The 27,525-nt window shown below is 46.9% G+C and overlaps 1 protein-coding gene across 1 annotated transcript in view; it reads right to left on the bottom strand.

The window, feature by feature from the left end:
* The window catches only part of LOC130490885 (transcription factor CP2-like protein 1), a 55,622-nt gene extending 44,025 nt beyond the window's left edge, over positions 1 to 11,597 (bottom strand). The window contains exons 1-2 of the mRNA XM_056864688.1: positions 11,515 to 11,597; positions 10,106 to 10,260 (exon numbers count right to left, since the gene is read on the bottom strand). Of these exons, the coding sequence (XP_056720666.1) occupies positions 10,106 to 10,260; positions 11,515 to 11,597 (238 nt within the window). The remainder of the gene's footprint in view (positions 1 to 10,105; positions 10,261 to 11,514) is intronic.
* Positions 11,598 to 27,525: the final 15,928 nt, after the last annotated feature.

The raw sequence follows: 27,525 nt of genomic DNA, 5'->3' as shown, positions 1-27,525 counted from the left end.
TTATTTTTTAAAAAAATCTTTAAAAATCTAAATTATTTATTAGATATATTTTTTAGTCACCACTCAACCTCAGGGTCTCGCGGCGACTTACAACTTAAAAACACATAAAAGCCGGTAACAAGTATAAAATATTAACGTGAAAACATTAAACTCTTAAAACACGTGGCTAGCACCACACCATTAACAAAATGACCCAAACATGGGGATGACACTCTGAAGGCCAACCTGTACAATTTGGCCTTGCTTACCCTGTGGAAACTACAAGTTGGCATGGCACGGGTGTCATCAGAGAGTGCATTCCACTGGGTAGAGGCCACAACTAAGAAGGCCCTTCCCTTGACGACAGCTACCCAAGCCATCCTTGGGCTGGGCACCTGCAAGAGGCCCCTGGAGGATGACCAAAGAGAGCATGGCAGGCTGTACATAAACTTGTAAGGCGGCTGGATTGGATAAATAAACTTGTAAGGCGGCTGGATTGGATCCAGCTCTTCAATCTAGTCTAATTCCTAGGGTTGCCAGGTCCCTCTTCACCATCGGCGGGACGTTTTTGGGGCAGAGCCTGAGGAGGATGGGGTTTGAGGAGAGGAGGGACTGCAATGTCATAGTGTCCAATTGCCAAAGCAGCTATTTTCTCCAGGGGAACTGATCTCTATTGGCTGGAGATCAATAGCAGGAGATCTCCAGCTATTACTTGGAGGTTGGCAACCCTACTAATTCCTTTCCTTCCTGCAGACCCCGCCCCACGAGGCTTTTGATCCCCAGACCTTTGATCCCCAGCATAGTCTTTTTGGGGGCCAATGTGGACCTCCCCTTCTTCCTTTTTCACCAGCAGAAATGCTGGTTGAATCCCACCACGTTATCTCCTAGCGGCCTGGAGTTCACCTGGAGGAAATGGCCGCTTTGGAAGGCGGACTCTACAGCATTGAAGTCCCTCCTCTCCCCACCCCACCCCTCCTCAGGCTTCGCCCCAAAAACCTCCCACCGGTGTCGAAGAGGGACCTGGCAACCCTACTGATGTCTGTGGAACGCTTAGGGAAAGTGTCAGTCGAAGACTTAAAAAAGAAGCAACCCGCTGCTTTGAAATGTTAGAGGCTGCCTCCCTCCGAATTAAATATTTTGCAGAGTGTACCCCCTCCCGGCTCTATAAATGAGTCAAATTGCCTCTTCCTGGCTGCTGGGAAGCTAATTAGGCTGTCATCAAGAATTAAGCGGGAGCACCTGGGCAGGTAAGTCTATTCTGGGTGCTCTTCAAAGAGCCTTTTTGAGGCTTTGAGGTGGCATCTATGAAAAGGCAATCTGGGCCACATCCTGCGCTGCAACGTGCAATCTGGGCTGCAACGCGCATCTGACTTCCTCAGCAAAGGACCAGGCAGCTGGAATTCATAAAGGCATAGGGAGGGGGGGCTTTTCCTCATCCGCCTAATCTGGGTCAGTTCAAGGTATTTTGTCACCCCCAGCTAGGGTTGCCAACCTGCAGATGCTAGTAGAAAATACGAACCTGTGCTGAAAACAGGAAAACGGAAGGAAAAAATCAGCACGATGACTCTTGAATTTAAAGCTATGATTCCTATATTATTGTATCACTAATATACGAATTCGAATTTAAACTATATACAATCCATAAATCCAGGCATTTGGTTCATGCCAAACAGTGTAAATCCCCACAAACAAAATATGAAAACCAAGGTCAGCGACGTTAATGTCTGTCCTGACTAAGCTAAATTGCAAACCATAAATAACATGAATTTTAATACATAAGTATGATTACTATTCAGGGAGTTACAAAAAACCTGAGAAACACATTGAACGCGGGAGATATACTCCAGTCCACAATTTCTCTGTTTTGCCTCGTTGTCCTTTGGAGGTCTAAGACCCTCCTTTCAATGAAACCAAAGCAAGTTGTCGGTGTGCTAGATTAAAAGGCAAGTACATGAGGTCGATTCTAATCACGTTTCGTTTGCCAAAAGTATTCATAATCCCGGTGGCACTGAAATTCAGATTGTCAAATATGCTTCCGGTTTATCACTTTTATCACTGTAGCAAAAACCAACATACAATATTGTAGACAACTACACGAAACAGAGAAATATGGTTTGCAATTTAGCTTAGTCAGGACAGACATTAACATTGCTGACCTTGGTTTTCATATTTTGTTTGTGGGGATTTAAACTGTTTGGCATGAATCAAATGCCTGGATTTATGTATTGTATATAGTTTAAGTTCGAATTCGTATATTAGTGATACAATAATATAGGAATTATATCTTTAAATTCAAGAGTCATCGTGCTGATTTTTTCCTTCAACCTCCAGGTACTAGCTGGAAATCTCCTGCTATTACAACTGATCTCCAGCCAATAGAGATCAGTTCATCTGGAGACAGTTTTGGCAATTGGGCTCTATGGCATTGAAGTCCTTTCCTCCCCAAACCTTGCCCTCTTCAGGCTCCGCCCCAAAAACCTCCCGCTGCTGGTGAAGAGGGACCTGGCAACCCCACCCCAAGCAAGGCATCGCCATCCCCTCCTGGGCCCAGGACTAGTGCCCATTTTGACTAGCAGCCATGGATAGCCCTATCCTCCATGAACATGTCCACTCCCCTCTTAAAGCCTTCCAAGTTGGCAGCTATCACCACATCCTGGGGCAGGGAGTTCCACAATTTAACTATGCATTGTGTGAAGAAATACTTACTTTTATCTGTTTTGAATCTCACACCCTCCAGCTTCAACAGATGACCCCATGTCCTGGTATTATGAGAGGGGGAGAAAAGCTTCTCCCTGTCCACTCTCTCCATCAGGCTATCAGCACACCCCTTAGATTTCATTATTGCATAGACTATAATAGGGTACAGCTATTACATATCTACTCTTTACAAGCCGGCACCTTTAACTGGCCCAGAAACAACCAGCGAGCCAGCTAAAGATAAGTACTCAAAGAACAATCCTGTCCTTTGGTCGAGTAGCTGCGTTAGCCTGTTGTGGCAGCAGCAACAGAGAGCCCGCTGCAAGAAATTCACAAAGCAATCCTATGCAGATTGACTCCTGTCTAAACCCATTGAAACCAACAAGTGTAGACTGGAGTAAGTCTGCCTAGGATTGCATGGTAGTTGTGGCAGAAAACCCTTCTTTGCCAGATGCATAAACAGTTGCTCAAGTGGGTGCCCTCCAGAGAGAGAGAGGTGTCGAAGGAAAATTCTTTGCAAATTGAGGGCCAAGAGGCCAAGTGCCGCAACTGGTGATGAATGGGCCTTGCAAAACCTATTGTACAAACAAGCACCTTAAAAGAGACAATTACGTCCTTTGAATTCTTTACATAGCTTCTTCTGAATCCCTGCTAGGTGGTCTAAAAGGGCAGCTGCAAAATTTAAAAAAGGAAAAGAAAGAAAGAAGGAAATTGAACTGTTTCGTTTTATCGCATCAAGAGCTAGTGCAGCTGGATGCAGGAAAAGTGAGGCAAGTCGTACGTGGCATTCTGAAGGCACACCTGCGCAGAAGAACATTGCCGTCTCCCAGGTTACTCTTTTACTGTTGGGGCAAACTGGCCATTTAACTTACTGGGAAAGTTTCAGTGGGGAGCTCTCGTTGGGGCAGATGGGGGGGGGGCTACCTGTGGCCAGGAACAAACGGAGTCAAACCAGGCCAGCTCTGCCAACCCTTCCAGAACCATTAGGCTAGCATTAGGGTTGCCAGTCTCCAGGTGGGGCCTAGAGATCTCCAGGAGTTACAACTGATCTCCAGACTACAGCGATCAGCTCCCCTGGAGAACATGGTTGATCTGGAGGGTGGGTGTGGCATTATATACCCTGCTGTAGCCCCTCCCCTCCCTCAACGTTGTTCTCCCAGGCTCTACCCTAGGGTTGCCAGCTCTGGGTTCAGAAATGCCTGGAGATTTGGGGCTGGAGCCTTGCGGAGAACTGGTTTTGGGGAGGAGAGAGACTTTCATGGGTTGGGTTGCCAGGTCCCTCTTCACCACGGATGGGAGGTTTTCGGGGTGGAGCCTGAGGAGGGCGGGGTTTAAGGAGGGGAGGGACTTCAATGCCATAGAGTCCAATTGCCAAAGCGGCCATTTTTCTCCAGATGAACTGATCTCTATCGTCTGGAGGTCAGTGTCAGGCCTTTGCTGCTAGCAGGCTCTTGACATGAGCAGTGGCTACACTCCAAGTTCTTGATTCTCATGCCTGTAAACTCTGTGTACAGTCTCCCTCGCCTTGCTTCCCACAGCTGTGGGGATGTTTAGTCTTCCTGTCCTGGGAATCCTTATCTCGAGTATGCTAGCCGTGTCTACCTTTGTAGCCTGTAACGCTTTTAAACTTGTAACCAACCGATGCATCGCCATTACTAGCCTCATCTGCGTTTAAGCAGTCAGCTTCTTTTATCTGCCTTTTGCTCCTAATAAAGTATTACTGCTTCAGGATCACCTGCCTGAGTGAGTTTGCTTATGGGATGCTAAGGACAGACACCTGAGTTTGACAGTCAGCTGTAATAGTGGAGGTTGAGCAAAAAAACACAGCCGTATTGACCAAAACAGGCTATCCAAAGGGACACGAACAATAATAAATTGTAATGAATTGTGTGCACAAAACCGGTACAAAAACAATAGAAAATACAGTAGTATAAGTACATGTCAGGACACCAAACTAGTCCTTACTAAAAGTCCCAAACTGAGTTCATGTATACCTCACAGAAGTGCGGGCTTTCTGAGTCATAGAATCGGAAGGGACCACCAGGGTCATCTAGTCCAACCCCCTGCACAATGCAGGAAATTAACAACTACCTCCCCCCCACATCCCAGTGACCCCAACCCTCCCCCCACCATGCAGGATCCCACAATCAAAGCACTCCCAACATATGGCCATCCAGCCTCTGTTTAAAGACCTCCAAAGACGGGGACTCCACCACCCTCTGAGGCAGTGCATTCCACCATCGAACAGCCCTCACCATCAGGAAGTTCTTCCTAATGTTTAGGTTTTCTATTAGTTTAAATCCATTACTCCGTGTCCTAGTCTCTGGAGCAACAGAGAACAAGCTAGTTCCCTCATCAACATGACATCCCTTCAAATATTTAAACATGGCTAACATGTCACCCCTTAACCTTCTCTTCTCCAAACTAAACAAACCCAACTCCCTAAGTCTCCCCTCATAGGGCATGGATTCCAGACCTTTGACCATTCTGGTCGCCCTCCTCTGGACACGCTCCAACTTGTCTACATCCTTCTTATATTGTGGAGCCCAAAACTGGGCACAGTATTCCAAGTGAGGTCTGACCAATGCAGAATACAGTGGTAGTATTACTTCCCTTGATCTAGACACAATACTCCTATTGATGCAGCCCAGAATTGCATTGGCCTTCTTAGCCGCCATATCACATTGTTGACTCATGTTCAGTTTGTGGTCCACTAAGACTCCCAGATCTCTTTCACATGTACTGTTGTCAAGCCAACTCTCTCCCATCCTGTACCTGTGCCTTATGTTGTTTCTGCCTAGGTGAAGTACCTTACACTTCTCCCTATTGAAATCCATTTTATTACTTATGGCCCAGCAATGAGTAGTCCAGTTGCGTGTAGGAGAGCCGCTGAGATGATGCTATTGCCAAGAAATCAAGCTGAGGAATGATCAAAGAATTACAAGAATCCGGTATAATTCTTGTTTCGCTATTCTTCCTCAGATCACGATGTACTTAGATGAATATATCTGGACCATGTTTTCACTCGTTCCTAAGAATTACTGGACTCATATGTCTGTTTCACGAAACCTACACTTCTGTGAGCTATACATGAACTCACTTTGGGACTTTTGGCAAGGACTAGTTTGGTGTCCTGACTTATACTACTGTACTTATACTACTGTATTTTCTATTGTTTTTGTACCCGTTTTGAGCATGCAATTCATTACAATGGATTATTGCACGTGTCCCTTTGGATAGCTTGTTTTGGTCAATACTGCTGTGTTTTTTTGCCCTAATGTACAGCATGTTCTTTGCGGTAACCAGAAAAAAATGCACATGAAAAATGCCCACATGAAAATTGCTCACAGAAAAAAAAAACTGTCATAAATGCTCACAAGGAAAGAAGCCCACAAGGAAAAATGCCCGCACGGAAAAATACTCACATTTAAATACTTAAGGCCGGAGAAGTTTGGGGCAGGTTCAGGAGTTATAGCTCCAAGCACAATAGTGGCGGAAATATGAGGTGCTGTATATAGGGCGCTGTATAGTCAGAATGCCCCCCCACGGGTCACCGCCCCGACCTCCAGTCGCATCCAAGCCCCACACCTTCCCTTGTCATTACTGCCAGGGTAGTTCAGTTTCAGTCACCTTTATTGGCATGAGTATTTTCCCGTGTGGGCTTTTTTCTTGTGTGCATTAATGACAGTGGGGTTTTTCTGTGCGCAATTTTCATGTGGGCTTTTTTCAAAGAACCGTTCTTTGCATTCTGTTAACTACCTGGAGGTTGGCAAGCCTATCAATGGGTATAGTGTCACAGAGTCCACCTTCCAAAGTGGCCATTTTCTCTAGGTGAACAGATCTCTGTCACCTGGAGATCAGTTGTAATCCCTGGAGGTTGGCAATGCTACTCCGCCCCTAAATCTCCTGGAATCTCCCAGTTGGGAGCTGGCAACCCTGGCTTGCACCCTGCAGGGGAATCACGATCGGATAAGCATCTGCTCAGCAGATGCTTTCTCCTTAGCAGCCTCCAGCTGGAAGCTGTGGGTGAGCCGGGGCCCCTAAGGGGCACCTCTAGCTGTGTCTGAGCTGCATGGTCCCTGTGCGGCTGGCTTGTTGAGCCATAAGGCTAGGGTTGCCAGGTCCCTCTTTGCCTTCGGCAGGAGATTTTTGGAGCAGAGCCTGAGGAGGGTGGGGTTTGGAGGGGTTTTAATGCCATACAGCCCAATTGCCAAAGTGGCCATTTTCTCCAGGTGAACTGATCTCTATCGGCTGGAGATCAGTTGTAATAACAGGAGATCTCCAGCTAGTACCTGGAGGTTAGGAAAACAGCACAGGAGAATAAGTTTACAAGAATAGCAAAAATATTATTGAGTGCTTAGACATAAATGGCAAAACAATGATGGAATACATAAACATGAACTACTGTTCTGCTAATATATACAGTACATACAAAACATGTATGATGCAGTCTCTATGCAACAAAAAGATTGTATTATCCACCCTTGCTGCTCTTTCACATGGTCACCGTGGTATTCTTCACGTGTGTTTTGAGTTCAACATAGAAATGTCATGAACTACAGCAGGGGTTGCCAACTGATTATAAGCTCCCCAAGAGTTGCTCACAATCAAGTCGGCTGGTCAACTGTCCCTCCCCATCAGCGCCAAAAAGTTGATAGGGCCAGGGTGTTTCCTGGCAGGCTCTAGACAGGGGAAACACTCGGGGTACTTTTCATTCATGAAAAGTAGCTCTCATTAAAGAAAGGCTTGGCGGCCCCTGGATCACACTGCTTTTCTTTGTATTTGGATCCCACTTTTACCATGGTTGTCCATGCCCATACATATATCTATCTACTAAGAGTCCATTTCGTGCATCAGATGAAGTGGACTCTAGCCCACAGAAGTTTATGCCATAATAAATCTGTTGTCTTTCTGGTGCCACAAGATTCCTTTTTTGAATTTTTACACAACAGACCTTACACAAGTCCCCTTTTGGAATTTGTTACTTAGAAATGACTCAGACGTGAATGTGCATAGAATGGCAGCCTTAAACCAGTCCACTTCCCTCCTTTCTTGTTCTGTTTCACAGGTCATTTGCAGTGCTTTCCTGTCTCTGTGTCCCATGTCAATTTTGCCTGTTATGGAAATTACCGCAATTTGAATTCTTTCAGTTGCAGAACTTCACAAGATTGTGGCAGGTGGTTGACGAAGGGAAAAATGAATTTTAAAATCAACCTATCTTGATTTGGAACAGGGCAAATCAAGCCAGCTTCTTTCATTAATAAAGTAGACTGAGAAATAAAATTAGGTTAATAGAGAGGACCAACTGTTTACCTGGACTTTTCTGAAATTAAAACTGTGGTGATATTACAAAATTTGAGGCATCACAGTAATTTAATATTCTTATATATCTGGAATGAATATCCCTTTAAAAGTTATTTTCAAAATTTTCCTCAGTGATTTTTCATGGTGAATATTACTTGCTACATATCTTTATGATCATTACAGTAATATTATTACACTTATATCTCATCTATCTCTCATTGTGGAGTTTTAGGCAGTCCCCAGAATTTCCCCCATGCAGGCACGAACTATACCCAAAACTTCAGCAAGGGGGCTGAATACAGGCTCCCCAAATACAGTGTATACTAGGGTTGCCAGGTCCCCTCTGGCCACCGGCGGAGGATGGGGGGTAGTGTTGCCAGGTTGGGAACTCCTGGAGATTTGGGGATGGAGCCTGGGGAGGACAGGGACCTCAGTGGGGTTCAATGCCACAGAGTCCACCCTCCAAAGCATCCCTTTCCTCCAGGGGAACTGATCTCTGCAGTTTGCAGATGAGCTGTAATTCCGGGGGATCCCCAGGTCCCACCTGGAGGCTGGCATCCCTAGTGAATATGTATGGCCCTGATATTCATTGTCAGCATTAGACATCTGAATCTTTTCCAGTAGTGCCAGTATCTCATAGCAAGCTTCCAACAACATGTAAGACCTTTTATGTCCATTCATTCCTTTTAACGGCTCAAGAAACATCCTCTTGTATAGTCCAAAAAATAATAATAATAATACCCAGGGAAATGTCAGATGCTGATTCTGAAATTGAAATGGCACATTTTGGGATGACATTTCAAAACTCGGAAATGTGAAAACAAGCTGGGTTTTAACATTTCATTTACTCATTATTAATTTATTATAACACTGCCTTTCTCACTATTGACGGCGACCCATTATTGTGCTGGTGACATATGAGACACTTAAAGGGGAAAAAAACAATCCTGTGGATTCGAACCCGAGGCGCTGATGGCCCAGAATCCTGTTTGGCTCAGTGGGCAGTGCTTGATATACAGAAGATCCACTGACACGCTTAGCCATAAAAAAACCCCAAACCCCTCAGCAAAGGCCGGCACACATTACCTAAAAAGTTGTTAAAAGTAAAGGTAGTCCCCTGTGTAAGCACCCGGTCATTACTGACCCATGGGGTGACGTCACATCCCGACATTTACTAGACAATGTTTATGGGGTGGCTTGCCATTGCCTTCCCCAGTTATCTACACTTCATTTTATTTATTTATTTATTTATTACATTTCTATCCCGCCCTCATTCCCAGCAAGCCGGGCTCAGAGCGGGTCACAACAAGATAAAACATAGGTTAAAACATACTTTAAAATCCTTCTTCATTATACATTAAAACAATAGAATATGATGACCTTCCCTTTCGTTTGCAGCCACTAGACCAGTGGTTCCCAACCTTTTTTTGACCAGGGACCACTAGGACTTTTTTGTTCGGTGCAGGGACCCCAAGGTTCAAAATAAAAATTCCGGGAATTTGAAAATAAACTTTAATCATAACTGTTAGTTAAAAATTAAACTTAGAATTATATTTGAATATATATATTTTATAATAGAGAACTTTTAATTGAAAATATTAATTTATTATGGGTTTATAACTTTGTTTCGCGGACCTTAATTTAGTTCTCGCGGACCCCTGGGGGTCCATGGACCCCTGGTTGGGAACCAGTGCACTAGACACTAAACAGGCCTGGAGAACAGTGGACCCCCCAATCTGGTTGGGGGCGGATGGCGGAACAGTTCTGTTTTGCAGGCCCTGCAGAACTCCTTTAGATCCCGCAGGGCCCTGATGTGACTTGGAAGACTGTGCCACCAGGCTGGGGCCAGGGCTGAAAACGCCCTGGCCCTTGTCGAGGACAGCCGCACACTCCAGGGGCCGGGGACCACCAGCAAGCTGGGTACTCATTTTACCGACCTTGGAAGTATGGAAGGCTGAGTCAACCCAACTTTCTTATAAGACTTTTATCTGCCTGGCCACGGTGCACCTCAAGGCATCTCTTGTCTGTGGTCAGGGGAACATTCCTTATATTTATCACTAGTGGGCAGCATCTAGGCAAGGCTGGATCCATCGTTGAGACGCATTCCGCTGACCCCAGGCCTTACCTTGGTTGAGGTAGGTGAGGGTCTCCTCGTGCTGTTTGACGGCTGGGGACGTGGCTGCGCACAGCACGTACTGGAAGGAAGGGCAGTGCTGCTCAGCTGACGTCGAGATGCTGTTGGTTTCCTCCTGCTTCAGGAACGGCAAAGGCAGAGGCTCCCTGCAGGGACCCAGACAGGGTGCGTCAGTGGACAGCTTGTGGAGTGCGCACGGGGGAGAGCCACGCAAGCCGTTTTGACACTATGATCATTCATGAGTTAGGAAATCCCTGCGTGGAAAGCATCCCTGCGCATGCCACCCATCTGTAGAAAGGCACTTGCAAATATATCCAGGCGTGCTTTGCTGCATGGTGTCATGAGTGCAGGTATGCTGCAGCCAGCTTTTTTGAGCATGAGCTGGCACGCTGGCGCAGTTGTGACTGCCGGCCCACAAGCGGATCGTGCACTGATTTTTGCCACCAAGTGCTTCCTATGTACGAATGCAGAGACACCAAAAGATGCACTTTGAATGTTAAGTCTATGCCAGCGAGGGTGTACGTTCCCTTGTAAAGCCGCTCTTTTTCTTCCCCTCTTTGTGTGGACACAATCAGCAACCGTGACTCGCCTGCAAAAATGTTTATGAGCCCACCTGCTAATAACCTCTCTGCGTTAGTCAGCAAGGGCAGGCTGCCAGCTTCAAAGTCAAGCAAACGGGCTCTCTGCCATCTCCCACCCACCCACCCACCCCACCCGATTCCAGGAAGTGACTTTTCTATGCTGGACAATCACGATCCCCAAAGTCGCCTCTTTTAATAAGTCAGCGAGGCATTCTCCTTGTTGCATGTGAAAATGCCCTCCTTATTTCGTTTTCCTGCCCACTGGACAGCCCTGGGACAACCACTCTCTTTCAGCCAAATGAACGTCACAGCAACCTCACAGACCACTGGGAGCAGGGCCTCTCAGTACTTAAGCCAGCGTGGTGTAGTGGTCAAGAGCGGTGGTTTGGAGCGGTGGACTCTGACCTGAAGAACCGGGTTTGACTCCCCACACCTTCACATGAGTGGTGGAGTCTAATCTGGTGAACCAGTTTGGTTTCCCCACTCCTACACATGAAGCCAGCTGGGTGACCTTGGGCTAGTCACAGCTCTCTTAGAGCTCTCTCAGCCTCACCTACCTCATAAGGTGTCTGTTGTGGGGAGGGACTGTTTTACTGAGACATAAACTTCATGTCCTGTTTCTCAAGAGCGCCGGCCCGGCTGCTGTTGGGGTGCTGGGCTGGGTCTGATCCTGCTAGTTCAGGCCGTGAGTTCTAATGGGTACCACGGCTCACCTGTAGCCTTCTAAGCATCCCTTCCTGTACAATTCTGTCTGAATATTCCCAGCACCCAAGTCTCCACTGGTGGCAAAGGTAAGGCAGATAAAAGAAGACCTCTCACCTGATTAGGTTGCTGCTGGAGCAGGGATACATTTCTCCTGGGCTTGGCCAGTAATGGTCAGGTTGGCTGTGCCAGAAAAGCATGGTTGGTGGATCCCAAAAGGAGGATGTCAGAAGCAGAATAAAAACAACAACAACCCCCCACCCAAAAAAAAAGCTCCCTAGAAGAAGCCTGAACACCAGAGTAGCCTGCTGTTCTTCTGGATTGCAAGGATCATCCCTGTAGTCTTTAAGCACCTTCCGGCCAGGTGGGTGTGTGCCAGGAGAGGTGACCTCTGATTGGCTGAGAGAGAGATGCCTCAGATAACAGTTGGGCTGCTTTTTACTGCTTTCCCTCTCCTGCGGTTGGTCGGAGGTGTATATAGCTGTTACCGCTACCTGCTGTTTGCCACTGTCAAGGACCCCAGACCCATTTCATTTGCTGAAGGCCGTTCCCCTCCAGAGAAGCAAACCCAGAAGGGAAGCCACCCCTCCCTGCTGCAGCAGAGGTGAAGACTGGTGGTGATTCAAAGACTGAGGCTATTCACAGACAAAGCAGCAGATATTTTCATGGACTGGATTCCACTTAATCAGATGTGCTGTTCTCTGGGACAATGTTCCCAAGGAGATGCAGGGATGGGTCTCTGCCCACTTTGGGGGAGGCGTTCGAAACAGTTTTACTACTTTTGGTGTACTCTGCTCAGTGTGAGTTGGTTGTGTTACTGTTTCATGCCTTCTTTTTGTTGGATGGTATGTCTTCAAAGGGTTTCCATAGGCCACCCCGCACCTCGGGTCAGTGTTAACATTTTAAACGTATAGATGTTTAAAAGCAAAGTTAGTTGAACAGACAACTAACGTGCGGGTATCTGTTCTCCTTGTTAAGAATGAACAATGGGCAAAGAGGTGGAACACAAGGGTGGCGTTCATCTTTATGTTGTTGTAAAAAAAGTGTTTATAGGAGAGGTGCAGGGAAGGGGGTGAGCAAATGGGCCATTTGTGGCTGTAATGGAATGAGGGGTGCCAGGGAAATAGCAGCTAAATAGCTGCAGATCCCAAACAATGTATTGTTCAATCAATCAAGTTTTTTCCCCGATACAATATCAGCTCTGAATAAAAACCAAAGTTCGGTTAAAATAATAAAATAAAATAATAAAAGTTGATGTTTCTGGGAGGGATGATTTGAAGAAGAGGAGGAAAGATCTATGGGGAAAGGTTTTCAATCAGCCGTTTACGAATCCCACTAGACCAGAGGCAAAATTTGGCTATTTGAGTGGTTATCTCACCTGACAATATTAAAAAGAAATTATCTAGAGAAAGAAATAACCTCTTCTGTATAGCTTTATGTTGAACTGTAATCAATGAGAGTCAAACGGTACTCTTAAAACCAGGATTTTCCTCCTTTAGAAATCAACTGCTGCATCATCCACATTTGATGGAAATTTACACTTTGGTCTTTTATGCATGGCTGTTTCATTCGCTGTTGCCCCTCCAACGACTTTGGGTCTTTGTTTGGATTATGCATGCTGTTTCCGACTCTCAGAGGTCGCCTCACTTCCCTCCTGCGTTTCCCCGCGTTTTGCCCCACATTTTGAGGGACCTGTTTTATTTTGAATTTCAAAACGCGGGGAAATTCAGGGGCAGAGCAAGGTGACCTCTGACGGTCAGAAACAGCAGGCATAATCCAAACAAAGACCCGAAGTTGTCCGAGGGGTGACAGCGAGTGAAACAGCCATGCATAAAAGGCCTTAATGAAATGATACATACAAACACACATATGATTTCCAGCAAGCAACTAGAGCCCTGGATCTCTTGGAATTACAACCGATCTCCATACTATGGAGATCAGTTCCCCTGGAGAAAAGGACTGCTATAGAGGATAGAGGGTAGACTCTATGGTATTATACCCCCTAAGGTCCCTTTTCTCCTGAGGCTCCATCCCCAAATCTCCAGGAATTTCCCAGTGCAGAATGGGCAACCCAATTGCTGCCTCCCATATCAATGAACAGCTCCCATAGGAAAGATGAAAGCAGAGCTCTAAGGCTCAATCTTACTGCAACATAGGGTTGCCAATCTCCAGGTACTAGCTGGAGATCTCCTGTTATTACAACTGATCTTCAGCCGATAGAGATCAGTTCCCCTGGAGAAAATGGCCGCTTTGGCAATTGGACTCTATGGCATTGAAGTCCCTCCCCTCCCCAAACCCCACCCTCCTCAGGCTCCGCCCTGAAAACCTCCTGCCGGTGGCAAAGAGGGACCTGGCAACCCTACTGCAACAGCAAATATGTCTTTCAGGTGGCTTGGCCCACACTGACCAGGTTCCCTTGGCAGATATTCTACTAGTAAGAATAATGTGAAAATGTGTACAGTACAATCCAGGTATTCACCTTATTTCACTCTGCAACAACCGTATAAGGTAGGGCGGCGTTCTTATTCTCAGAGTGGAGACGGGGGTCTGAAACAGAGGACAGTGGCTTGCCCAATATGTGTTGGCAAGTTTGCGCAGATACCTGCAAAGAGTTGAACAAGGAACTAACCCGTTTCACCCCCCCCCCAACTCTCTTCGAGCGGTTCGACTCTCCCAATTCTGCCTTTTTTGCCACACTGTCCTAACGAGAACAAGCCTGGGAAGGAGTTAACTGTCGCGGCAGCATTGAAATTAATGACTCTGACACCGTGAAATGCACCGTTGCTTGGAGTGTGTAGGAGGTCAAGAAAGAAAATGGTCTGACGCACGAGGAAAGGATGGATTCTTTTGTGTTGTTTTGCAACATCGCTGAAAAAACATTTCCGTATTACGGAAAAAGTGTTATAAATGTATCATTGTATAAAGCCCTGTGGTGGTCAGTCAATCACCAGTGGAATGAAGGGGGGAGGGAGAGACACTGTTACCTGCTCACCTGTTCCCAGATTATTCCTGTTTGGGTGTCTGTTTGAAAGCGTCAGGTCCAGCATCACCAAAACAAACTTACCATGTGGGAGAGAGTCCAGGTGCAGGTGGAAGAGACAGCCGGATTGCATTTCTACCTCCTGCCGGAGGGTATGGGACACAATAGGGGGGCACATAACTCAGCAGAAGAGAGCATTTGTGTCCACAAAAAACCCGTTCCACCCTGTCATCACCAAGGAAAGGAGCACAGGGGGAGACTTTTCTCTGTCCAAGACGTTCCAGGACTGCAACCAATCACAACTGGGCTGGATGGACCAGGATTGTGATTCAAGGCAGCTATCAGTTCTGACCCACCAAGCCAAACACGGCCTGTCCACTAGCCCTGCGCTGGATCCTGGAAGGTGCTTCACCGCTAGGGTTGCCAGCCTCCAGGTGGTGGCTGGAGATCTCCTGGGATTTCATCTGATCTCCAGGCGACAGAGATCAGTTCACTTGGAGAAAATGGCCACTTTGGAAGGTGAACTCTAGGGCATTATACCCCACTAAAGCCCCCCCCTTCCCAAACCCCTTCCTTTCTCAGGCTCCACCCCCAAAATCTCCAGATATTTCCCAACCTGGAGCTGGCAACCACATTTATGCAGTCCTGGGAAGGTGTTTCTAAAAAGTGGATGGTATCTCAAGGCTTGGGAGGGAAGGCAGCATGATATAGCCTGATCTTGTCAGATCTCAGAAGCGAAGCAGAGTCCGTACTTGGAAGAGAGACCTCCAAGGAAGACTCTGCAGAGGAAGGCAATGTCCAACCATCTCTGCTTCTCACTTGCTGTGAAAACCCCTTACTGGGGTCGCCATAGGTCAATTGCGACTTGATGCCACTTTACACACACGCACACATCTCAAGGCCTTTGTGGGGCACCAACCGTGGCTCAGGGACAGGCTCACGGGGTCCAAATTTGTGCCAATCGGAACGTGTCTTTTACTGATCCCCCCCTGCGCTGCACGGTTACGCCAAAGCATCTCTGCTTGGTTAGAGAGGTGGGCAGATGTGGGGTCTCTGCAAGATAGGATTGCCAACCTCCAGGTAGTGGAATATAGTATAGGAGCGAAGAACATTTACAAACAAGGTGCAATTTATATAAGCTACTGAGATACCTATATACATACAATGTACAAACACAAGTAACCACACTATAACCAACACACAGTATGTACAAAATATACAATCAAAGGGCAAAAAGTCTTTCAAAGGTCTCAGCAGAGTACCAAGTAAGTAATGAGTTCAGGTTCAATATTCAAGATGAATGAGAAGCCACAATCTTCAATAGGATACGGCCGTTTCAAATTCACAATAACGTAGAATCCTTCTTCAGTCCTTCCTGTATTTTAAAATGGCAGTACATGGTCATATACTCTTGATTACAGCTATTCAAGATACAAAGTTAAATGAATAAAACATACTTACAGAGAATTGCTTCTAAAGAGTGTATAGTCATACACAATCATTTTCATATCCCAGTTTCTTACTCATGGGGAGGTAGGGTTGGCCAGCTCTGGATTGGGAAATGCCTAGAGATTTTGGGGGTGGAGCCTGAGAAAGATGGGGTTTGAGGAAGGGAGGGACTTCAGCAAGGTATAATGCCATAGAATCCACCTTCCAGAGTGGCCATTTTCTCCAGGGGGACTGATCTCTGTCACCTGAAGATCAGTTGTAATCCCAGGAGGTCTCTAGCTACCACCCGGAAGCTGGCAATCCTATGGGGAGGTGTTTTGATCATTAAAGAAAAACAAAAAACTATCCCTTTCTACAGCTCGAATTCTACCACCTTATTCTTCTGCTTGTGTAGACCATACCTATGAAGTCTAAATAGGGTTGCCAGGTCCCTCTTCACCACCAGCAGGAGGTTTTTGGGGCAGAGCCTGAGGAGGGCAGGGTTTGGGGAGGGGATGGACTTCAATGCCATAGAGCCCAATTGCCAATGAGGCCATTTTCTCCAGGTGAATTGATCTCTATCAGCTGGAGATCAGTTGTAATAGCAGGAGATCTCCAGCTAGTACCTGGAGGTTGGCAACCCTAAGTCTAAACCCCATGATAACCTGCTGTCCTTCCCTCCCCAGAGCACAAGAATCTGTCAGTTCCTTCAGACAAGCACCTCTCTGAGTTAATATTGCAATGCCAATCAGACAGATCCGGCTGGCCCGAACCAGCACCGTTAGATACCTGTCCCAGGTGAGCTCAGCAGGTTCAGTCCTGCAGCCAAAGTACCCAAGTGGCAGCTTCGGGGGGGTGGGGGAGGGAGTCATGAGGAGGAGGACACTGCAAAGGGGCTCCCTGCCATTAGCAGCACAGAAGGTGACTGGCACTACAGAAGCCCTGTGAGGTAGGTGGGGCTGAGAGAACTGTGACTAGTCCAAGGTCACCCAGCTGGCTTCACGAGGAGGAGTGGGGAAACAAATCCAGTTCACCAGTCCACTGCTCATCAATCCCGATTTTCCAGATTAGAGTCCACCGCTCCAAACCGCCGCTTTTAACCGCTATACCACACTGGCTCCCAAATCTCCAGGAATTTCCCACCTACAGTAGGCAACCCTAGCAAGAGGACCGAGAGTGTGGTCTTGTGCTGCCCCTGCTGCAAGGGGCTGTGCCCATGGGGCAAGCAAGGTAGCGGTGGTCCCAGTGGGGAGGGTGGGCTACAGAGAGACCCTGCATCCGGGCTTGGACAGTTCAGGAGCCAGAGAGAGGCACAAGCCAAGCCTGTCACTTCCTCCTAGGATTGCCAGGTCCCCCTCCCCGGCCACTGGTAGGGGATAGGGGGGTAGGATTGCCAGATTCAGGTCGGGAAACCCTGGAGATTTGGAGGTGGAGCCTGGGGATGACAGGGACATCCGTGGGGCACAAGGCCCCCCAGTGCCCACCCTCCAAAGCATCCATTTTATCCAGGGGAACTGTGCAGACTGGAGTTGAGCTGCAATCCTGGGGGAGCCCCAGGTCCCACCTGGTGGCTGGCATCCCTGCCTCCTCTCTAGGGTTGCCAACTTCCAGATGGTGGCTGGAGATCTCCTGGGTTTACGACTGATTTCCAGGTGATAGAGATCAGTTCTCCTGGAGAAAATGGCCACTTTGAAAGGTGGACTCTAGGGCATTATGCCCCACTGAAGTCCCTCCCCTCCCCAAACCCCACCCACTTGAGGCTCCCCCCCACAAAACTCCAGGTATTTCCCATCCCGGAGCTGGTATCCCTGCCTCCTCTAGATGGGTTAGGGTTGCCAGGTCCCTATTCACCACCAGGTTTTTGGGGTGGAGCCTGGAGAGGGAGGGGAGGGACTTCAATGCCATAGACTCCAATTGCCAAAGCAGACATTTTCTCCAGGTGAACTGCTCTCTACTGGCTGGAGATCAGTTGTAATAGCAGATCTCCAGCTAGTACCTGGAGGTTGGCAACCCTAAGATGGGTGCCTACTGGGTTGCTTGGGTGTAGGGTTGCCAGGTCCCCTCTTCTCACTGGTGGGAGTTTCTTTTCGGCGGGCCTGGGGGGGAGCGATTCATTTCCATAGAGTTTTTGGAGGAAATGGCTAGAGCATCCCGATCGATGCTGGCACTTCTGGGGTGCCCTAACCATTTCCTCCAAAAACTCTACGGAAATGAATCGCTCCCCTGGGGTAAACTCGGAAGTGACAGTATCGCACTGGGAGTGCCCATGTGGGCAGGGATCGCTCTCCTCTTCCTGCTTCCGCCCGCCAACCATCAGCTGGTCGGCGGGCGGCCCGGTTGATTGGCAGGCAATTGCCCTCCACAACCGGGCAGTTTGTTTGTTTTTTTAATAAATTTTGATTAATTTTCAAAACATAAACTTATCAACAATTTAACAACAATTGAAGGAATAGATCTTCGACATGAAAATGTCCATATGTTGTTATAAATGTAATTTAATGAATATATATACTGACTTCCCACCTCCATCTACCTCAAAATAAAGTGGTATAATCTATCGTTTATAATTCTGATCCTAATATTATTCTAAATATCCAATTTACCCTTAACTCTTATTTATTATATCCATTTTACTTTTCAATCAATTTTAAAGTTAATACATTATGGATCAGATTAAGAAATAACTTTCCATTTTCCCAAAGGGTAATTCTTGTTCACGATAATTCCTCCAAGCCTCCCATTCTCCCCAAAATTGTTCATTATCCTTTTGGTTTATTGTAGCCGTTAGTTTCGCCATCTCCACCAGTTCTAGCATTTTTATTATCCAATCTTTTTTCTCCGGAACGTCCGTCACTTTCCATTTACGCCAGTGGTTCCCAACCTTTTTTTGACCAGGGACCACTAGGACTTTTTTGTTCGGTGCAGGGACCCCAAGGTTCAAAATAAAAATTCCAAGAATTTGAAAATAAACTTTAATCATAACTGTTAGTTAAACATTAAACTTAGAATAATATTTGAATATATATTTTTATAATAGAAAACTTTTAATTGAAAATATTAATTTATTATGGGTTTATAACTTTGTTTCGCTGACCTTAATGTAGTTCTCGCGGACCCCTGGGGGTCCATGGACCCCTGGTTGGGAACCAATGATTTACACAGACAACCGGGCAGTTCGGGCAGTTTGGAACCCTGTTTGGGCGGGGAAGTGGCCCTATCGGCTAGGCTGAGACTGACCGGCCCCAGGCCTCCCACCGGGCTACCTGGCTGCCTGCGTCTGTGAATCCTGGCTTTCCTCTGACTAACAAACAAGGGTAGTGAATCAAAAGTGCCCTGATGGGCGGTGGGGAGACCTTGAGAAGGACTCATTCTGTGGATCCAGAACAAAGCGTTACTAGATTTCAAGATGCTGACAGCCTATTAGGGATCAATTCATCCTACGCGTTCGCTCTGACTAAGGAGGTGCAGCAGAGGCCAAGAGGAGAGGAGCGCTCGGTGGGTCGTGAGTCATGTATGCTTTTAGATCATACAGCGCTTTGGCATCAGGCGACTTTCCTGTTATTGCATTCAGGCATAGTGGATGCTTTTCTACTCCAGGCTACTGTTAGAAAGCCAGCTTTGCTTCCTGGCATGCCCAGCATGGCGAAGCTGTTATTCTAGTGAAGAAATCTGACAAATATCAATGCCCTAAACAAAAAACAAAACAAAAAACCCTTCAAACTGCTAGGCCTTGGTAATATTGGGTGGAACCCTATGTTTTAAGCCGCAGAAAAAGCATTTGCAGAAATGCTTGAGAGCTGGGGTCCCCAATAGGGTTGCCAGCTCTGGGTTGGGAAATACCTGCAGATTCTGGGTTGGGAAATACCTGCAGATTTTGGCAGAGGAGGGTGGGGTTTGGTATAAGGCCATAGAGTCCACCTTCCAAAGCAGCCATTTTCTCCAGGGGAACTAATGTTTATCACCTGGAGATCAGTTGTAATTGCTGGAGATCTCCAGCCTGGAGGATGGCAACCCTAGTCCCCAATGTGGTGACTGTGGGGGGCCATGGCGTCTGTTGACACCTTTCCTGGTGGGGCTTCTGCCCATCCTCCAGGTGGGGCTTCTGCCCAGCAAGGCTTCTGATTGGCCACTGGAGTTTTGATTGGCTGTGCAGATTTTTTAAAACGTTGCTCCATCAGCCGGTGCCACCACCGCACAAGGATCTGCACTGTGTGACTGAAGGTAAGCTGTGGCAGCCATTTGGGGGCTGGCTCCGCCTCCTGTGGCAGCCAACTTGTGGTTGCGCCCACCACACTGTCCAAATTCCAAAGGTGCCCACAGGTTCAAAAAGGTTGGGGACTCCTGCCTCCTTTATGCTGTTCTGAGATCCGAACCTCCCCCAATCTTCCAATGCAATCATTCTGCCATGAAGGAGCTAGAAAAGATTCTTGAGTGTCAGGATGTGGCCACCAAGATCAAGTTAATTCATGCCATCGTATTCCCTATTACTATGTATGCGTGTGAAAGCTGGACATTGAAGAAAGCTAGTAGGAAGAAAGTAGATTCCTTTGAAATGTGGTGTTGGAGGAGAGCGTTACGGATACCGCCAAAAAGAAGAAATCAGTGGGTTCTAGATCAAATCAAGCCTGAACTGACCCTAGAAGCTAAAATAACTAAACTGAGGCTATCATATTTTGGTCACATTATGAGAAGACAAGAGTCACTGGAAAAGACAGTCATGCGAGGAAAGGTTGAGGGCAGCAGGAAAAGAGGAAGACCCAACAAGAGATGGATGGACTCGATAAAGGAAACCACAGCCCTCAATTTGCAAGATCTGAGCAAGACTGTCAAAGATAGGACGTTTTGGAGGCCATTGATTCATAGGGTCACCATGAGACTTGACGGCACATAACACACACACACACACATGCAAGCTGAGTCAATTTCTGCAGGGCATTGAGATGTTCCTAAAGCTCCATTGATTTACAGCAGAGGTTTAGGAGCCCCGCCCGAGCTTCCTGCCGTATGACTTCAGGGTCTATTTGCATCTGAAGGTGACCAGACAGGACACCCTCCTTCCTGGCCTGCTGGCTGTGCATTTCAGCTCTGAAATGAAAGTGTGGGGAAAAGCAGAAATCTGTGCAGGGAAAACCTGGTTCCAGGCCTGCGCACACAGATCTCTACACTGGATCAGCAACTGTACCCCAAGTGCCAAACACATGGCTAGCACTGGCAGCATCAATCAGTTGTCTGAGCAGGTGACTAACTCACTTAAAAACAAATTCAAACCTTGCTGGAGCAGAAAATTGTTCCATTGAGTCCGGGATCTGGTTTCCAACTTAACACACACTGAATTTCAAAAATGTGTGTGTTAAGTGCCGTCAAGTCGCTTCCCACTCTCGGTGACCCTATGAATCAATGTCCTCCCAAATTTCCTCTCATTAACAGCCTTGCTCAGGTCTTGCAAACTGAGGACTGTGGCTTCCTTTATAGTCAATCCATCTCTTGTTGGGTCTTCCTCTTTTCCTGCTGCTTTCCACTTTTCCTAGCATGATTGTCTTTTTCGGTGAGTCTTGTCTTCTCAGAATGTGACCAAAGTACGATAGCCTCAGTTTCGTCATTTTAGCTGATGCTCAAACCTGGCTAGAAGTCCTGGTCTCCAATGTGGACAGGTTCCCCTAATCTCAGATATGGGACATTTGTCGCGGGGTGAAGGAGTGGTACTCTGTACAGCTCAGAGGCATTGTCATTTCTATTAGTAACTTCACGCTAAACTCCACTGTGCCATATGCTGCAGCTGAGCCCTAGTTATCTCTAGTTCAAATGGAACCCTGTACACATCAGTTAATTCATTTCTGTGTGTTTAATTTAGGATGGGGTCTGGAAGGGGGAACTGCTTGGAACTGGAAGCCTTAATCATGTTTTTTTAATTATTCTTTTGTTTACCTTTTCCCTATAATGAGTTCAAAGCTAAGGGAAAGAAGGAAATGACATTAGCAAGGCATGTCCTGTGTGTGTAAAATCTGGGTTTACAGCAAACATTTTTAAAAGGGAAGGGGGATTGTTTTGAAAACGGGCAGCAGAGTGGGAAAGAGCTCCTGGCAGAAGGGCTCATCGTGGCCCAAGAGTCCTTCCAAGGCGGCAAGTATTTCCAAAACAGCTCACTGGGGTAAAGGCTCCTAGTTCACAGGAGAAGATAAGTGCCTTGGGGAACCCTGACAAAGCCGTAGGTAACCTATCATGGCCTCTGTATTAATGGCCAGCCTCTGTGAAGTTTAACAGTGTAAAGGAGTATTCCCAGATACACTGCCTCTAACCAGGGAGGTTCCATTTTTAGTTTTCATAGCTAATAGACAATGATGACTCACCTTCCGAGAATTTGCCTAATCCTTGTGGTACCACCATTTTATTTATTTAGAATATTTCTATGCCACTTCTTCAGAGTCCTGCTTGAGGCAAAAAAACCACAGTATTAAAATAAGCCATTTAAATCACAAGCCATTAAAAGAGAAACCGTTGGACATAAGCAGCATAAAAACTATCCATAAAACAGAAGCAGACCATTAAAAAGCTGGTATGATAAAGCCCCAGTCAATCGATAATTTATTATGGTCACGGCCCAAGCTGAATAAAACATACACTAAGAGAATGGTTCTAAGAATATATATACAATCTTCCATTAAAATATATATATAAAGCAAATACATGAATTAACGCTATTATGCATGCACCTGAAACAGTTTATTATATCAAGTCTTGATAAGTCCCGCGGACACTAGTGAGAAAGGGATCCTTTTCCTCCCCCTTCCTTCCTCCCCCTTCCTTCCTCCTTGGTTTCTGTTCTGGTCCAGCTGACGAACTTCACTGGAAGATCTTGGGATCAAATCCTCAAGAATGGAGAGGGATCGAAGCTTAAATGAAATGGAACTGCTGGAATCCATTCATTCCTACTTAGGATTGCAGCTACGTCCTCACACTGAGACTCGCTTCCCAGACACAAAAGAAAGGGACGATGCAAATATATACACCTACACCATTCAACTTTATTGAATGAACCTTCCAGAGGCAGCCCTAAAACACCCACATGTTCTCATAGGGGCCGAACTACACATGGCGATGTTTCTGGGTCTGCTCTAGGTCCTGTTAAGCCTGAGAACCCAGGGCAAACCTGGAAACGGTGCATTGTGTAGGTAAGTCCTGAGTTGCTTCCAATAAAGGCAGTGCAGAGAAGGCAAAATCCTGCCTCTGCTGGGACCACTCTTGGGTCACAGGGAAAAACCCCTTCTTGGCTCCAATTCAGGCAACCAGCTCTAAGCCTGCACTGCCCAGTTAGTATGGGGGGGCACTTTTGCCTCTTAAACCTGGTCCTTTTTCAGTCCCTTGAAGTCCCTGTTGACCAATGATCCTATATCTTCTTATCTTCTTGGATGGGTAAGGGGGAAAGACGGGTATGGAGAGAGGGGACTTGGAGGGAGGGAAAAAGGAGACAGATTTTGGAGAGAAAAGTAGGAAAAGGAAGCAGGGGGAAGAGGGAAGAAAAAGAGGAAAGGGGAGAAGGAGAGAGATTTAGGGAAGAGGTGCAGGGCATTGCCCCTCCTAAGGAAAGGGTGCCGTCTCCCCACGAAGGGAGAAGGCACGTGGATTCAGCCCCTTCAGGGAGAGACTGCAAAAGGAGGCTACCTCTCAGAGAGAGAGGTGATTGCTTAGTCAAAGGAGAGGCCAGAAATGCTGGCTTTTTTTATAGGAGGTGGTCTTTTGATAGGGTTGCCAACCTCCAGCCGATAGAGATCTGTTCACCTGGAGAAAATGACCGCTTTGGCAGTTGGACTCTATGGCACTGAAGCCCCTCCTCTGCCACAAAACCCTCCCACCAGCGGCGAAGAGGGCCTGGCAATCTACCTTTTGACCTAGGAGGAGATGGAACATTGTGAGGTCGGTGAGGTTGGCTTGGCCGCCTCGTGACTGGAAAAGAGGCAGGGCAGCCTTCTGGCCTTATTTCCATAGGCAGTTTTGAAGCCTGTTGGTGGCCATCTATGGTGAAAAATGGGAGAAGAGAAACCTGGGAGGAGGGTGGAGATGCACACTCATTCCAAAGGAGTAGGGTTGCCAACCTCCAGGTAGTGGAGCTAAAAGGGACAGCAATGTGGACCACACTGGCTGTGTGCTTGTATTCAAAACAACAAATCAAGATCACATGCAACTCACAAAAGTTTATCTGAAAATTAAATCTATATAGGAAATGCCGAGACAATAAGTGCATACACTAATACAATCCAATTTGGCAACTGGACTCTATGGCATTGAAGTCCCTTCCCATCCCAAACCCCGTCCTCCTCAGGCTCCACCCCAAAATCCTCCCGCCAGGGGCAAAGAGGGACCTGGCAACCCTACATAGGAGCCCCACCAATTGCAATGGGGCTGAAACTCCAGTAGAACATTCAGAGGACTACAACCTCATGGCTAGAATGAGTGTGTCCCCCCCAAATGGTTGTAAACTCTCTCATTATGGGGAGCTTTGGGCAGAGACCTAGATGAGTAAAGCAGACACAGCCATTAACATCATATGAAAGGAACCTTAGCAATTTGCACCCAGAGGAAGGCACAGGATATTAATGTGCGCTGGTTTGGATCCTATTACTGTTAGGTGGATTTGTAACTGATTGTCCGGTTGCACCCAGCGAGTGCTTATTAATGGTTCCTCATCCTCTTGGAAAGGAGTGACAAGTGGAGTGCCTCAGGGATCCGTCCTGGGCCCTGTGTTGTTCAGTATCTGTATGAATAACCTATATAAGGAAATAGAGGGGATGCTCCTTACATTTGCAGATGACACTAAATTGGGAGGGGTAGAAAATGCAGTAGAAGACAGCATCGAGATACAGGATAATCTTCACAGGCAGGAAAACTGGGCTAAAAATAACAAAATGAATTTCAGCAGAGATTAATATAGGTTTCTGCATTTAGGTAGGAAAAATCAAATGCATAATTATAGGTTGGGGGAGAATTGTCTTGGCATTAGTACATGTGAAAAGGATCTTAGTAGATCATATACTGAACATGACTTAACAGTGTGCTGCAGTAGCTAAAAAGGCAAATGTGATTTTTGGGCTGCATCAACAGAAGTAAAGTGTCCAGATCATGCGAAGTGATGGTATCGCTTTACTCTGCTCTTGTTGGAACTCACTTGGAATACTGTGTTAAGTTTTGGGCACCGCGGTTTAGGAAGGATGTTGACAGGCTGGAGCGTGGCCAGGAGAGGTTGGGGGGATGGTGTGTGTGGGTGTCTAGAGACCAAGTCCTGTGAGGAGGGGTTGAGGGAGCTGGGTGTGTTTAGCCTGGAGAGGAGATGACTGAGAGGTGATAGGATAGCCATCTTCAAGTATTTGAAGGGCTGTCATATAGAAGATGGTGCAGAGTTATTTTCTGTTGCCCCAGAAGGTCAGACCAGAACCAATGACCTGTGTTACCGAAACTGCTCTTTGTTTGGGGAAATTAGCATGAGCAGCGGCACTAATTTATTTATATAGCGGAATCACCCAATGTATACCAGAGTTGTTTTCAGTGAATCTCAGAATAATGACAGACCAAGGATTTCCAGATTAAAAGTGTTTATATATTCATTCCTTCAGTGTTGCAAATACATACATACAAGAAACTAAGAATAAAAGGAGGTAGGATTAGAGACGTTTCTCAAGGAGAGAATATTGTTGATTGGGTGATATGTTACCGATCTAGAAATGGAGATGTCCAAAATCCGTGGCATATAGGTACGAAATGAAATATAGCGGGGAATGGGAGAGGGATGTATCAGAGACTTGAGCCAGCCAAGTCACCGGAGAGGAGGGGTGTGTGTAGAGCTCCGCAAAACTCAACACACACGATATAAGCAAGGAGAGGTAGGGCAGAACCAAGAAGAACCTTTCTGCTCTGTCGGGGAGGGCAAAATATACCCTTCTCTGGGGTGTGTGGGGGGGTTGAGATTCCCCCAAATGGCTCCTATCTAAAACAATAGGGATCAAAGACTTCGGCCGCAGAGATTGGGCAAAGTGACAATTTGTAAACTAAATTGGCACCAATGATTTACATATCTCCGGGATGTCTTGACTCGATCTTCTCATGTCCGACAATACCTTAGGAAGGTGTGAATCTCCACACTCCAGGGATGCAGAAGAGGAGTATTGATGCAGATTACGGCGGATGTTTTTATCTCAGGATACTGAGGGGGGGGGACTGCAGGAGAGAGCGACGTGATGCTCTCGCTTCGGTGTAATGGCTTCCCTTTGGATCAGGAGACAGTCAGGATCATGGCTTCCCTTTGGCTGGTTCTGCAGGGGTGACCCGATCTCTTGTCCTGGACAGCCTGGTTATGCAGCAGAGCCCTAGCCTAGAACAGCGGGCTATTAGCGCTTAGACAGTACAGTGAGTCCTTGAAGTAGTTGCCAAGACCAGGGCAGGAGGTCTGGCAGCGCATGTGGCAACACCTGAAATTAAATTTTCACCTGAACATTAGGAAGAACTTCCTGACAGCTAGAGTGGTTCCTCAGAGGAACAGGCTTCCTCAGGAGGTGGTGGGCTCTCCTTCTTTAGAGGTTTTGAAGCAGAGGCTAGATGGCCATATGACCAGCTGATCCTGTGAACTTAGGCAGATCATCAGAGGGAGGGCAGGAAAGGATGAGTCAGTGCTTGGCTCTCATAGCTCTTTCTTACATGCCCAGGCAATGCCAATCACCACTTTGAGGTCAAGAAGGAATTTTCCTCCAGGCCACATGGTTCAGGGATCCTGGAGGTTTTTTGCCTTCCTCTGGGCATAGAGCTGGGGTCACTGGGGGAGTGGGGAGTGGAGGTAACTGTGAATTTCCTGTGTTGTGCAGGCAGTTGGACTAGATGATCCTTCTGGCTCTATGTTTCTAACACGGTAGCTGCACAGAAGCCGGCAACTCTATCAGAGGTTTCCGATTCAAGAAGAAAGTGGGTATACCATTCCTCTGATCTTTCTTCCCAGGACTTTACAGAGGATGGGTGTAGTTAATGTGGTTTTTTTGCCACCAAGTCACAGCTGACTTATGGTGACCACATGGGGCTTTCAAGGCAAGAGACAATCAGAGATGGTTTGCCATTGCCTGCCTTCTGAGAACCTGTGCTCAGTGGGATATGCTCCCAGGTAAACAGGCTTAGGATTGCAGTCCTTGGAATGAGCCAGTTGATGTTTCATTATGTTGGGGTGGGGGCAAAGTCATAGTTTGCTGAAGACACCAAAAATCCTTGGGCCAGCCCTTCTCTCCAGGGTCTTTCTCATCATCTACTGCCTGATCCTGTTAACTGGGGATGCCAGGGATTGAACCTGAGACCTTGCGCATGCCAAGCAGATGCTCTAACACTAAGCCATGGTCCCTCCCGTGACAAACAGAAGAGACATAATAGTCCGGAGGGAGTACGTTTGGTCTAGACCAAATGGTTTCAGCTATGGGGTTCCTTGGGAAATTCTCAGGTGTTCCTCAAGGAGAATGTCAGAAAAGGCAGGCTTGCAGTGGTGCCCCAAGGCACAAGTACAGTGCTCCAGCCACCCTGGCTGATCTGGGGAAGGCGGAGAAGCAGGCTGTTGTAGCTAGAGATGTTTGAACTCTGTCCAGCTTACCTTTATCTTTAATAATCCAACTCACCCTTCCATTGCATTCTGGGAATCGTAGTTTGTCCACGTTTCATCGCAGACTCTATCAAAGGCTTCCTTGAACCTAGTGGGTTTG

Source organism: Euleptes europaea, chromosome 18 (assembly GCF_029931775.1).
Source record: "Euleptes europaea isolate rEulEur1 chromosome 18, rEulEur1.hap1, whole genome shotgun sequence".
Lineage (NCBI taxonomy): Eukaryota > Metazoa > Chordata > Lepidosauria > Squamata > Sphaerodactylidae > Euleptes > Euleptes europaea.
The sequence above is the reverse complement of the archived record's forward strand: the minus strand, read 5'-3'. Positions and strand labels throughout refer to the sequence as shown.